This window comes from Protopterus annectens, chromosome 6.part1 (genome assembly GCF_019279795.1).
Source record: "Protopterus annectens isolate FY-2018-M chromosome 6.part1, PAN1.0, whole genome shotgun sequence".
In the NCBI taxonomy this organism is placed as follows: Eukaryota; Metazoa; Chordata; order Ceratodontiformes; family Protopteridae; genus Protopterus; species Protopterus annectens.
Window position 1 is genome coordinate 275,414,943 of NC_056738.1, and position 15,629 is coordinate 275,430,571.

General features: G+C 36.0%; 1 protein-coding gene across 1 annotated transcript in view; it reads left to right on the top strand.

The window, feature by feature from the left end:
- CPS1 (carbamoyl-phosphate synthase 1) overlaps nt 1–15,629 on the top strand; it is a 531,928-nt gene that overhangs the window by 152,711 nt on the left and 363,588 nt on the right. Inside the window, exons 8-10 of the mRNA XM_044075706.1 lie at nt 3,711–3,839; nt 6,490–6,596; nt 12,220–12,361. Of these exons, the coding sequence (XP_043931641.1) occupies nt 3,711–3,839; nt 6,490–6,596; nt 12,220–12,361 (378 nt within the window). The remainder of the gene's footprint in view (nt 1–3,710; nt 3,840–6,489; nt 6,597–12,219; nt 12,362–15,629) is intronic.

Here is a 15,629-nt window from a genome sequence, read left to right on the forward strand (position 1 = left end):
GAATAATGTTTGAGTATTAACATTGGGCAGTGTACTCTCTTGTCAGAATTAACCACTTAGTTTTCTTCAGCTTCTGTCTATACTTTATTCCTTTAATTGCTTTATTCATGGTTTTGGCTCCTATCTATTTCCCATTAGAGCTATTGAGCTTATAATGCTTGAAAGATTATCATTTACCTTCTAGACTTATTGACATTTTACCCACTTCAATGACGTATCAAGAATTATGAGATGTTCAGTTTCTCTTCAGCTGCACTTCACAGATATCCTCATTATTGTCTCACTATTAATTTTTTTTGGTTTTACCAGTGATTAACCTTCCATATTTTGTTGCCAAAATACTAACAGTGTTTATCTAAATGTGTTCTGAAAATAATTAACACTGAAAACCTGACACTGGGGCTCTTCTTCATGGGGTATACTCTCTTCCATTCCAGTTTGGCATTCTTTCTTTGTAGATTGTGCACTCTGAGGCATGCAGTCCTTATACCAGTACATTTTTTGGCATTGTATTTACACCAGGAGTGCATGCCTTATCTCATATTTATTTTTTATTGCTCACGCAATTCAGTCTCCATCCTAACAATCCTTATTTAAAAGTTCCCCTTTCAGTGTTTAATGCACATCTGCTAACTGTCTTTGTTGCTGACAGATTATAAGCCAAAAGCCAGACTGGCATTTTGTCAACTGCCTGGGAGAAAAACACAGTAAGAAAAAGTACCACAAATTCAACCTAGCCACTTTGTATTTATTTATTATTTATTTATTTGACATTTATTAAATGGGATAATCTGACTGGGTCACCAGGCCCATTTTCATCAGAGATCCAGGGAGAAAAGCTCCACAATTTTAGAACATTACAAGACTTAGAAGCAAACTATAATATGTAAGTATTCAGTGAGTACATTGCTAGTTTAACTGTGATAACACTTTATACAAAGTCTTATAAGCAAAATTAGTAGTCATAAGTATACAGTGAGTGCATTACACGTTTATCTTGATAACACTTTACACAAAACTATACATTTGACAAGACTTTTAACATGATACAGTGTCACTGCCTCAGTGATAGGATATTTACATAATACCATTCTTCATGTCTGAATTGGAAGAATCCTTGTGCTCTTTAGATTACTTCGTAAGGATGTGGAAAGATAGGATTGGTATGGTACATTTTTCTCCTGTCTTGACAGTGCTTAATGGTGGTGATCATGCTAACATAATTGAAAGAGGTGTAGGAGGGCAGATTGTGTATTAGCCTGGGGTTATACATGTGCATAGCTATGATTTATTTAGGTGTTCTTTTAGGGAGGCTTTAAAGAGAGGTAGGCTAGGAGTTAGCTTAATGTTGGGAGGGTGGATGTTCCAAGATTTAGCAGTAGAGTGTGAGTATAGAGATTTTCCTGGGTTTCTTGAAGATTTGTAGATTTCAAGGAGGTTTTTATCTTCAGATCTGAGGGGTCTATTTAGTTTGTAATGTATTAGGTTTTCTAGAGCTTGACAGGCAGTGGGCCTATAAAATATGTTGCGTGTTGTAATTACGTGTGTATATGAACACTATTGTGCTAATTCTTACCAGTTTAATTCTCTGTGTGATGTACAGTGATGTGTACAGTAGTTGGAGTTGGTTGTGAACTTGCAGCTTTGTTGCAACATTGCTCTAATTTAGTTTTGGTGGAGTTCTGCAGACTGGTTAGTATACAGGAACCATAGAGAAGTGATGGGAGCAGGAAGGTTTTAGCCAGGGTAGTTCTGGTTTTAGTGGTAAGGAATTTTCTGTTTCTGTAGAGTATTCCTGTTTTTTATGTTTGTTTTGATATTTTGTTGAATATGAGGGTCAACGTTGAGTTTATCATCAATTATAACACCAAGTAGTTTTGTTTCTTGAACGATGCCTAAGATGGTATTGTTGGCTGCATAAATATTTAGTTGGCCTGGATTGAGGGTGGCATTTTTGGAGTGGAATATCATAAGTTTGTTTTTTGGGGGGAGATTTAGAAAGAGTTGGGACTCTGTAAGCCATGATTCAGTTGCTGACAAAGATTGTTGGGTTTTGATTATCAGTTCAGGGTGGGTACAGGAGGTACAGATTAAGTTTGAGTCATCTGCATACGGTATTAATGTTCCTAGGGTAGAGGAGGTGTATAGGTTATTGGTGAATATTTTAAATAGTAAGGGTCCTAAGATAAAGCCTCGGGGTGCTCCTGTGGGGTTTAGTAGGAAGGAGTTGGTTTGTCCATTTAACTGCTTGTTTCCTATCGTGGAGGTAACTTTGGAACCACTGGAGTGTACAGGAGGAACAATGTAGGTTGGATAGTCTGTTAAGTACTAAAGTGTGTGAAACAGTATCAAATGCTTTTTAGAGGTCTAGAAATATTGCTGCTACTAGGTGACCTTTGTCTCTGTCTTTGTTAATGGTGTTTGTAAAGGATAGTAGCGCTGTGGATGTGCTGTGATTTGGCCTGAAACCATGTTGAGTTTGAGAGAGCAGGTTGTTTTGAAGTAGACATTTCATGATTTGTTGGCGAATACACCTTTCCATGATTTTGGATAGAGGGGATAGTATTGATATTAGGTAGAAATTAGAGATTTCCGTGGATTGTCCTCCTTTATGAATAGGTGTTAGGTGAGATAGGATCTATATTGTAGGGACTGTGGCTTCAGAAAGTGACTGTTTGTTAGGATGCTGACTGGATATGCAATTGAGTTGGCAACACTTTTTAGGTATTGGGGTGGGAGGTTGTCTACTGATGTAAAGCAGGGTTTGAGCTTGACTAGCATTTTTTTTTTGAGAGGTGGGTATGGGATGGAAAGTGAAAGCATTGTTGAAGCTATTTTGTTGGTTAGTGGTTACTGGTAGGCTCATGGGATTCATCTTTTGTGGGGGCGTGTTAAGGGATTGCTGTTAGAATGGATTAGTACCTGGCTTACCATTTTACTAGCATGGTGGTAGTGGTTCAAGACTTCTTGCTTGGGGAACAACAGTTTGGTCCCATGTGTATATCTAATCTATGTCTCTGCTGGAGCACCATCAGAAGGCTCAAGAAACAGAGGTTAGGATTATGTGAAAAGTCTCTCCTGTCTATTTTTGTGATGAACTTATTCTCAACTAGTTAAGACTTAATAATAATAATAATAATAATAATAATAATAATAATAATAGTGGCAAATAGCCAAAAAAATAGTGCATAGGTCAAAGCAGAACTTCCAAGCTTAGGGTTTAAACTACTGTCAGTCTTTTACAGTAGTTATAGTTGCAAGGTCCAGACATCTCCCATTGTTGTAATAGGCTATGATATATCATAAACCTGAAAAATAAATACATGTATATTTTTGCCAGCGTTTGACTTTTTTAGGAATTTTGTGAAGAAGAAAATGTTTAAGTTAAAAACCTAGTTCTGTCCTTGTAGACACCATTAAGAGTACCCATTATGCCCCCCCATCATTTACCTGGAGTTTGGTCAAGTAAGTGCAAAGACAAGTCAAATTATTTGGGTTGCCAGATAAAGTATATCTAATGTGATGTGTGATGCTTGTAATTTATCAAGTTGCTTAAATTATTGCATGCTACAAAACATATATGTCCATTTGCAAATCAGTAGTTTTTGTTATGGATATTTATAGTTCATTAGTTTATATAGAACAACCACATTCAGATAGTTGGATTTAAGGTCTTTTGTTTTTTGTTTTTTTTTTCTTTTTTTCAACAGAGAGGAGCTGAAGTTCGTTTAGTTCCCTGGAATCATGATTTTTCTAAGATGGAATATGATGGCTTGTTCCTCTCCAGTGGACCTGGAAATCCAGCGTTAGCAACAACATTAATTGAGACACTTAGGAAGGTATGGATTTTTAAATTTACAAGCAGTATCATTTCTTTAACCTGGAAACATCTATCAGATTTTTTTCTGTGCACAGGTTATATTACTGTGATCTTTTTCATGATTCATGATATACATTAACCAAACACACAGTCACAGATTGGGAGTAGTGATTATTTCCTTTATGGGAAGCTGTTTTCATTGCTTTTCTAATAAACTCCCAGTGATAACATATAAGGGTGCCCTGTGCTACTTTTTCCACCAGTGGTCTTGACATGTAAATGTTTCAAAGTAGTCATTTTAGTTTTCAAGATTTTATTGATTGTTAATTGAAATGTCAGAATATTATTTGGTTTACTGTTGCTTTTTTGTCTCTGTCTTCCATCCATTTACATGCTATTAAGAGGGAATGCAATACGGATGTTAAACAGAGATACAGACCTAGGGGACTATTTTTTAATCTAATAACACTAAAGAAACATATTTGGCAGTACATAAGGAGCATTGAATAACTTTTCGGCCAGTTCCATTGCTTAATGGTAAAATACTGTTTCAGTGTAATAAATATTCTTTTTCATACTTGTTATTGAATTTGTCTCCTTATTTGCTTTAAGTTTTCTTTAATTTCTATATCTTTTTCCGCTTTACCTTCTAGTATGTTGGTCAATGCATGTGTCATTATATATTCTTTCTCGTAGTTGTTTTTGAAGTTGCTTCCTTATTTGCCTTATGCTTTTTTTAATTTCCAAACCTTTTTCTGTTTCACCTTCTAGTATATTGGTCAATGCATGCATCATCATTTCTATTAAAATACACGCCACGTTACCTTGGAACTGTACCACCTCAGTTTGAAAACTGTCTCTCTTGTTATTGTACAGTTCAATGTGTAAAAGGTGCTGCATGCATGTTGGTTCCTTGGGTACTTAAGTGTTTGCCATATCCCTCTCTACACAAGATTATACACAATAGATTGTGTAAGTTTCAATGCACATGGCTTCTATTGTAGGATTTACATCATTGTAATTGCTTGACTTTGGGCAGCCTCTGTTGTATGTCTTTATAGAGACAGAGGCTGGGAACCACAGATGTGTGGTGCACCCTGCATCAGTGCTAATTATCAGTTCACTTCATGGTGGAGCTCATGGCTATGAGAACATTTATTAAACACCGTCTTTGAAACCCTGCAGTCGTTGTAAGGCTGGTAATTAGTGTTGCCATATGCACTGTTCATCTATGAATCCCAGCCACAATTCCAAGTGGATCTCATTTGTTATTTGTAGAAAAACATTGTGCTTCCTGCTACTGATGGCAATTTGTATGTGTCCCAGAATCACCACTCCAGCTTTTATTGTTGCCTTCTTATTTTCATTTCACACTGTTAAGTCATATAATTAACAAAGATCTCTTTCCATTTCTTTGGCATCATGCTGTCCTTGCTCACATTTACATATTCTTCCAAAGTTAAGGTATTTTGCACGTTTCATTAAATGTAAGATGAAGCTCACATATTTCTCCAGCCTTGCAAAAGCATGTATGAATCGCACTGAGTCAGCAAATCTGTATCAGCAATGGAACATAAACTTTTCTTCATGGTCTGAAGAAGTTCATGTTGAGCGAAAGCGCTTACCAGCCGCATTTGTGTATTTAATAAAGTGTTAGTTGTTTTTTTAAGCCGTTTCATTTTTATTTTTGTTCCTAATACGGTTATTTTACGAGTCTTCTTGGTTATTAAACTTTTCTTTTCACTAAACTATTGTTCAGTTTTCTTGAATAAACAAAGTTGGTTGCAGTGCTAAACTATAGGGAACCATATTAATAATTCCAGTTTCTCCACTGTAGATTGCATTTACCATTACATTGTTTTATGCATTAGCATTTTAGCCAAGCTACCATCTTGTTACCTGGAGCTGGTTACTTATTTCAGTGTATTATACCAAACCGAAATCTTAACTAACCAAATTCACTTCACCCTTTTCTACTTCTTAGATCACGTAGTAATAGAAGCCAGTTACATTTGTCTGAGACCATTCTGGTTGAAAACGTTTTGAAACCTGCTTGGAGAATGCAGATTTTATGCAAATATTTTATTACAGGTTATATCATGTCTCTGTAAACTGTACATTTGTATGAGAATTTGAAGTTATATGGTGCTGATTATTCTGTAATAACCTGTAAAATGAAACGTTTGTCAGTGTGTAATGTTGACTTGCATTAGAAGTGAACTGCAGCACTATTGTTTTACAAAATAAAGAGTAAATATTGTTACTGAATACATCCACCAAGGGATTTGGCAAAAGTCTGTAATCAGTTTGTCTGCTGTGAAAGTTTACAGCTGGCAAGTATTAAATTAGACAGCAGCCCTTCAGTGCATTCAAAATGCATTATGTTACTCTACAAAATCTGTTAGTGTGGAGTAATATTTTTTTTTTCTGTTCATGATTTATCTGTTTCACAGTCAAGGCTACATGCATATTTCATATGGAAACTGTTACTCATTTGTAAATATAATTTTGCATCAGCATATGCAGCTTCTCAGTCTACACAAGCATACAAGCAGCACATTTCATTTCAAGGTGTTCTTTAACTTAGTTTAAAGACTTTTGATTGGTTATCCAACCGTATTCTGCATAAAAATATGAGAACTCTGAAAGCATGTTTTTTTTTTCTTCAGGTGATTTCAGGTGACCGCCCAGAGCCAATATTTGGGATCTGCATGGGGAACCAGATGGCAGCTTTAGCAGCAGGAGCAAAATCCTATAAATTGCCAATGGCAAACAGGTAGTTCTGACTTACTGTTGATTAGTGGCTGTCTAAAACAGCATATTTCCTAGGTCTGGCATAATGTCACAATAGGGATTTTATTTCTGTAAATCATGTAACTTTAAAATCATGGGTCATATACATGCATATATTTATATGTGTGTGTGTGTGTGTGTGTGTGTGTGTGTGTGTGTGTGCGCGCGCATGTGTGTACGTATGTACATATATATAAATATATATATATATATGTGTGTGTGTGTGTGTGTGTGTGTATATATATATATATATATATATATATGTACATGCATACACACACTCACACACACACACACACACATATATGTATATATATATATATTTTATATATATGTATATAAAAAACTCCAAAAAGCTTTGGTGCATGGTATGGTACCCTTCAGTGCACGGAGAAAGAAAAATGCAATAAAACACCAAAATATACTCCAGCACAGAGAAAACATGATAGCAAATGTAGCAAAGAAGTTTAATCAGAGCACAGTCTGCAGCACAGATTGGTTTCGCCGTTTGGCGTCATCAGTGTGTGTCTTAGTGCGCAACCAGCCTTTGTGTATGTAGCAGCATTTAAAGATACATTACACTTTTTGTACAAACACACATATAGATCCTTCATATTCCCTTAGTTTGCCAATATACAATATTAAAAGGCAAACATTAACACAAAACCCAAAACACAAATCCCCTTTCACCATAAGTGAGATTCACAAGACAAACCTTCAAGATGTAATCCTGCACAACATATTACAAAATCACTTCTGTAAACATAAAACTTTTCGCCCATATATTATAAAACTGATCAGTATCCCTGTTCAAAATGGTAACAATATTTTAAATGAAAACATGCAGCCTACCATTGATCATTAAGCCCTGGTTTAAAAAGAGCACCTAAATTAATTATCCATCTACGATCTTTATATTGACAATATTTTATGTCTAACGGTCTCATTCATAATTTGTGCTTTGACCATATCAATGCCTACAAACACGAAATGGGCAGTATTATGCACTAGTGCATGCTTATATAGGGCGCTTCGGATACATGTACATTTTATATCACTAATATGCAAAGCTATCCTTTGTTTTAAAGTACAAGAAGTTTGTCCTATATAAAAAAAGCTCCACATTGACATAGTGCCATATAAATGACTCATGCACTAGTACATTTGATTAATATCAAATATCATAAACTTTTCTAGTATTTACCAAGGTAAAAGATTGTGTTTTAGAAATTAGCTTACAATATTTACAATAACCACAGTATGTACTGCCAGCTCCTGTCTGTTGTAATACTGTAGATGGATAATTACCTTTCTTAAACGAGGAAAAATGCTGTCCCAGGGATTTACCCTTAAGGTAACCAAAATTAGATTTTTCATCAATCAGTGTAGAAAGAAATGGGTCTGAATATAATACATACCAACATTTCGAAATACTTGCTTTAATCTTGAAAGTGTTGCTACCTGAAGTAGTAATAAATCTCAATTTTCCCTTGTTGGAACTCCATGACCTCTGGGAATCTTGTAACAAACTGGTTCTACTATATGTTTTGCACTGCATATATGCCTTATCAGCCACAGACTTGGTGTATCCTCTGCTCAAAAACTGTGATTTTAAACCCAGAGCCTGTTTCTCATATTCTTTATCACCAGAACATATTCTCCTTACTCTCTGGAACTGGGCTTTAGGTATGTTGTTGACGGGATGACAGGGATGACAGCTGTTGGTATGTAATATGGAATTCTTAGAAAAAGGTTTTCTGTAGAGACTGGTAATCATAGTCCCAACAATAGCCTTGGTAACATTTTCATCCAAAAAATCAGTGGCAAATAAATCTATTTTTCCACAGAAATTAATGCCATCTTCTTCTTCTTCAGAAATTAATGCCATATTGATTATTATTCAAATAGATCACAAAAATCATACCAGTCAACAGTCTCTCCCTGCCATACCACCCAACAATCATCCAACTATCTACGCCACATTGTGAGCTGAGATGAAAAATTGTTATTTCGACTATTGATATACTGGACTTCGAAATACCCATGAAGAGATCGGCATAAATGGGGGCAAATGCTCATCTGTAGATACCATTGATTGTGAAACATAAAGGCATTATGTTCCAATACCATTTGTAACATGGACAACAAAAATTCCATTTTCTGTTCCCTAAAAGTACCCGACTGTTGCATCCAATATTGAACAGCCCTAATATCCCCTTCATGGGGGATACTAGTATAAAGGGATTGCACATCCAACGCCCCTAGATGTGCCTCATTGGGAACCTGTAAATTGTCCATCAACTGTAAAAATTGTTTGGTGTCCTTAATCCTAGCCCTTACCAAAGAAAGGAGAGTATTGAGCTTGAACTCCAAATATTCAGACAGAGGCTCAATCAATGACCCCCTTCATGCCACAGTCGGGCATCCCATGGGATTGTAAAGGGATTTATGGATTTTTGGGGACCAAATAAAAATACTGAAAAACTGGTTGTTCCACCATCAATTGTGACAACAGATTGGATGATATTATACCGTGTTCTCTGGCCCTCATTAAAAAAAATTGATCTCCTATTTAAAACCCCTAGTAGGGTGCAAAGGTAGAGAGCAATAAGAAATGGGATCCAACACCTGTCTATCTGCGTCCTGTTCATAAGCTTTTTTGTCCCATATAACTACAGCCTCTCCTTTGTCAGCCCCTGTTATGACTAAACTCTTATTGTGTATTAAAGAATTAAGGGCCTTCCTGTCTTCAAAAGTAAGATTATCAGAAAAAGGGCGAAAGGGGCTGGTTCACCTGTAAATCATGTATTATCAGTTGTTCAAACGTTTTTACTGTGCTATGATAAGGAGGATGAAATCCAGATTTCTTAAATTTTAATGAATCACCTTCTATATTATGTAGCATCTTCCCTGTGAGAAAAGAAATATTTTAAATTCAAAGATCTACCAAAATTCTTCACATCTTTTATTACATCAAAGTGTGACACATAGAAAGATGGTACATATCCTAATCCTTTATAAAGCACACTGAGTTCACTTTCTGAAAACACACGTTGAGTTAGATTGATAACTAACTGATTTACATCATTAATGTCCAGTCCTGGTGGAGCCACATCTACTATGCCTGCAGACTGGCCTGAAATATTTGCTCCATTTGTTCGTTTTCGATGTTTCTGATCTCCCCTTCTAAAGGGGCTCCCTGCCGTTTAGAAACTGGAGAAACTAAACCTCCCAGTTCCCCAGTCTCAGTCTCTGTATCCGTGTTGGAAAAGCTAGAGGAAATCTCTGATGTACTCGAAGGATTATTTGTTTTTCTCAATATAGACCTAACTCTTTTTCTTTTTGGTCTATTGGAAGCTTTAAATTCAGAAAAAACATACCCCCCGCGTCTGTTTCTTCCACGAAAAAACAGTTTCATTTTTAAAGTCATTAACATCTCTTTGATATTTTTTCATCTTTTGCCCATGTAGTTCTTTATCGTATTTATCCGTTTCAGCCAAAAATTAGCATATAGTTCCTCATACTGGGATGAGCCACCAAAAGTAATAGTACGTTCGTGGCAGGCCTCTAGCTTAGACAAGAGATCCGGCAACTGTTTCTCATAGTGTTCTGTGAGTAACTGTATAAACATACTGGATGCCATCTGTTGAATTGCTCTCCATTTGTTCATAAACACTACATCTTCAGTGCCTACCCCTGGTTCCACATAGACCCTTAGTCCTCATGGAACTATTTTAGCCTGTGAATATGCTTTTAATCATTTACAATGCCAAACCAATGAACGTACCCTTTTAGAAATGTCCGTGAACTGTTTAAAGTTTTGTTGTCCATATGTCCCGTACCAACCAAATTAGTCGCAATTTACGTTTTGTTAATAAAAAAGGAACAATCGTCTTTATGCGCTGCTAAATTATTCATAAACATCCTAAAATCTAATCCGGTTATCATGTTGATGCAAAACTGTGATGTCCAACTTCAAAAGGACAAGCTGCCATGATAATACCTCCTCGCCGATATCCGTATTATCTCCAAGTTCCAAAAGCCTAAATTTTACTTTTCCACTTATGGTGAAAGGGGATTTGCGTTTTGTGTTAATGTTTGCCTTTTAATATTGTATATTGGCAAACTAAGGGAATATGATGTGTGTAGTGTAATGTATCTAAAATCTTACAAATTAAATATGTGCTACATAACACACACTACACACACACTGACACACACAAAAGACACACCAGCGGCTGTGCACTGACTGTGCTTAAATTTCCTTTCTTTGCTACATTTGCTGCTCTCTTTTGTTGTATTTTTTTTTTGTTTTTTTTTATATGTGTATATATATATATATATATATATATATATATATATATATATATATATATATATACACACACATATATATTTACATACATATACACACACACATATTTTATAAAAAAAAAAAAAAAAAAAAAAAAAAGATTTTATTTTCAGAAGGGCACAAAATTCCCTTATAAAGTAGTGTCAGGATATGTAGTGAATCAGCTTACATATTTTCTTGTTTCCAGGGAAAACTTAGGCAAGAGAAGCAGTTTTTCACTATGCTTGGTTTTTAGCTGCAGATATGATCGTAAAGGGATAAGGCTTCCATTGTGCTGATGGTAATATGAGTTTGACAATTGGACTCTGATCTCTCTGAAGGTTGCCGCAAGAATTCAGACTGAGCATCTCATGGATAGTTATTCCATCTGGGGAGCATGCCAGCACCAGACTGCAGCTTAGCACATGCTAGGTGTACAACTGCATGATCTAATGCATTGGAAATAGAAGAGGATGCATGAGTTGGTGTAAAGTTCTTATACATTTCTGTTTTCAAGAGTGTGTTAAAATGAAAAGAAATAAACATCCCTATGCCCTGCTGAGGTTCCTTAGGATGGCACTGTTCTGGCTCAACACATTCTTTATCCCTGGCAGACTTTAAGAAATTAGTAGTAATAATTTAATTCCCTTCTGATCTGCACTACACCCAGTGATTTAAAATCTAGGCTTGCAGCAAGGGAGAAATCTGACAAGGTTGTTTTTCCGGACTTTTATTTGTGTTCCCTATTTTAGTTACTTAGTTATCAGTACTTATTAAAAATATTTGGGACTGTACAGATAGACATAGTCTTAAGGATATCACACTAGTTGTCTACTTAACACAGCTCCAGGTCTGTTGTAGAAGATTTTGCAGGTTAAATAGCCATCCCAGTGAATTTATTTTCTTAGGCCTAGGAAATTGTTTTGTTTTGTATTTGTGTTTTTTCTTAGATCCTTTATTTATGTTCTCAGTAGAATTCACACCCTTTTCACTCTAGTAAGAAAGAACTGAGGATGGGATCCTATACCCTTATTATGGGTGTAATGGAATGAGTGAGGAGAGTCCTTAAGGATGTCAAAATATAAATAAGAATGCCCTTTTCAGAGCAGCGCCATCTGGTAGCAGGTCAGGGTGTAAGGGAGTACCCTTATTGTAGGTCTGAAATGATGGTAGTAACTTGCAAAATTAACTTATATGATAGAGCTACACAGAACTCTGTTTGTTGTGAATGCTATGTGTTTGAAATCTTTTGGTATTTTTTCTTTTTTTCCAGGGGACAGAACCAACCAGTGCTGAATATGATGAGTGGACAAGCTTTCATCACCGCCCAAAATCATGGCTATGGCATAGACACCAGCTCCTTGCCCCTTGGGTGGAAACCATTGTTTGTGAATGTCAATGATGGAACAAATGAGGTACATGGCAAGATGGCTTCTTAGACTGCAATGCATGACTGTAATGGCTAAAGCCAAACATGCAATCAAAATTATTAGGAATACTCATTGTTGTAGTTGACAATGAAATATTATTTTATGTTATAATCTGACAGATTTAGATGTGCATTAACTTTTTCAAAATGCTAATCTCATTTTCCTGTAAGAGAGAGCACATATTAACAACAGAAGAAACACACTGATATCATGTAAAATATTTTTGTGAAAAGTTAAGCAGTGCCATCATATATAACTGCTAGGATACCAATGTTATCTTGCCTGTTTTTAGAACATGCTTCTATTATACAATACAAAACAATGACTTTCTACTGAAAGCATAAAACCCATAATCCTGAGCCCCATAGCTATGAAAAGTAAATTGTAATTACTGAATAAATACATTGACTGCCACCCCTCCCTGTAATGCCATTGAAGTATTTATGCAGATGGAATTTGCCGCAATGCATTGCCTGATGCAGCCATTTGTAGCTGCACATCCCTTTTGTTTACTTATTCAGTATCACTGTACCCTGGAGTATGGAGAATACTCTGAGTTACCTGCAACCACAGACTTAGTATATATTCCCATTTTTGCTAATTTAGTCGTGGTGTTCCACGAATCACATTTATGGTCCATGAACATTCAACAGAAAACTAAAAAAAAAAAAATAGTAGTGAAACAAATGGTGTTATGAGCCCCTTTCTGTGCTGCTGTTTGGAATTAGTGGTTGGTGTTACAGGTGGCAGCGTTTGAAGGGATGTTTATACTGTTAACACTTGCATTCACTGTTGCAGCTATTTTCAAAGTTTAAAGTTTGCTACGTACTGATACTGGGTCATATTAGATTTAGCAAGCCCCATCTCATTTAGGGCCCAGTCTTTCAATATGTGCAGTTCAGACTGGTTACACAAGATTTTATAGTAACAGGCCAGTGAAATCTGAACTTTGATCTTGTATTGAGAGTCTTCCATGGCAGGGTTGTGTGGAGTTGCCACTCACATAAAACTTTTTTTTTTTGTGATCATAAATGCAAGTGTAATTAGTATATATTTGTGATGACTGGAGTGATTGTAGAGTATGTGTGGTCAATAGGTTAAAATGTTAACGTGTTTTGGTTGACTGTATAATGATCAGTAGTGTTATATAATTATAAATAAATAAATACATACATATGCATGCACAAACACACACAAATATATATGTATGTCATTTGGTCAAAACACTAGGTGGTCGAAATCTGTTTAATTGACCACATTTGGTTGACATATGCAGATGGTCGGCAGGTACTCTAGATTAGCAGTCCACATGTAGGGGAAAATTCAATTTCCCTGGGGATTATTTGATTTCAGAGTTAGTATACATAACTAGCAGGAGGGTGTGGGGGTGCAGTGGGGCTTGCCCCCTAAAAAAAATGATGCTATTTGTATTATTTTTTTGTTTGTTTGAATGTGGGAGGATTTTTCTTGCCCCATCACAGTTGCTTGTCAACGTTTACATTGTTGACTTTTTGTGGTTGATGTTCTTGCTGTCAGTGTTGTTGATTTGTCGACCAAGGTAAGTAATTCCAAACATGCACATACATACACTCACACACACACATACATATTTTTGTATGTAACTGTATGTCATCTGATCTAAACTCACTTCATTTAAACTCAACCAGGCAAAACAAAAATTGATCTAAAACACACTTTGGCTAGACATAGATTACCATGTATAAATTACTTACTTAAAACCTTACATACCAATGGTGTTTTGGGGCTTTACCCTGACACCAGCCTTGATTTCTTAAAGTCTATAAGACAATTAAGATGAGGGTAACAAAAATTGTGGGTATATGTAGGTAATATACTATAGGGTCAGATGAAACATTAGATCACTTTTTTCAATCAGTTGTGTTTAGATGAAGTTAAAGATATGCTTATATACAGACACACACACACACACTGTGTGTGTGCATATTTGTTCTGTGCTTAAGTTTATGTGCGCCAAAATGCCATTCTTGTAGATGTGGAAGATACACCAGTTATATTGGCAGGCTGCAATTTGTGCCACATGGTGTAGCTAGTATGTTTTATGGCACAGTTACATATTCATTGTATTTTTGGCCAAAAGTGGTCCAACAAGTAGATGAGGAAAACATGCCAGATGCATGGGCAGACTACAGTTTGTGCCATGCAGTATGAAGCTGAGTATTGTATGTTTTGTGATGCAGTCTCCTAAATAGGAGTACCACTATACGCTGCTCCAGAAAAAAAGCTGGATGTCAGTCATACTCTGGGTATCTCTATCCAACAGCTTAGTTTTAACAATTGATTCTTTCTGTGAAGTGCTACCTTTCCTAAGGCCTGCTTGATTTTAGCACCCCTCTGCCTCTGATCTCAAGTACATTTTGTACTGCAACATTCCCTGGACAGTTCAGGAAGTTAACGGAGATATCATTCTTCAAAGAGTACTTCATGCCAAGTACTTTGTATACTGCAACAATCGCTGCTTTGTAGTAGCATAACATTTTCAGGCTGGGGACCTGAAATCTGTAATGTTTACAATATTTTCATCATTCCTCATAGTAATGATATACCATCTAGCCTATACTATGGGCTGGGATAAGTTAATTATACCCATCATTCTTTATGCATGTTAATACTATCCTTGGCTCCAGGCATTATACTGGGATAAGTTAATTATACCCCTCATTCTTTATGCATGTTAATACTATCGTTGGCTACAAGCATTATACTGGGATAAGTTAATTATCCCCCTCATTCTTTACGCGTGTTAATACTATCCTTGGCTACAAGCATTATACTGGGATAAGTTAATTATATCCCTCATTCTTTATGCGTGTTAATACTATCCTTGGCTGCAAGCATTATATGGGATAAGGTAATTATACCCCTCATTCTTTATGTATGTTAATACTATCGTTGGTTGCAAGCATTATACTGGGATAAGTTAATTATACCCCTCATTCTTTACGCGTGTTAATACTATCCTTGGCTACAAGCATTATACTGGGATAAGTTAATTATCCCCCTCATTCTTTATGCATGTTAATACTTTCCTCGGCTGCAAGCATTATACTGGGATAAGTTAATTATACCCCTCATTCTTTATGTGTGTTAATACTATCGTTGGTTGCAAGCATTATACTGGGATAAGTTAATTATACCCCTCATTCTTTATGCGTGTTAATACTATCACTGGCTACAAGCATTATACTGGGATAAGTTAATTATCCCCCTCGTT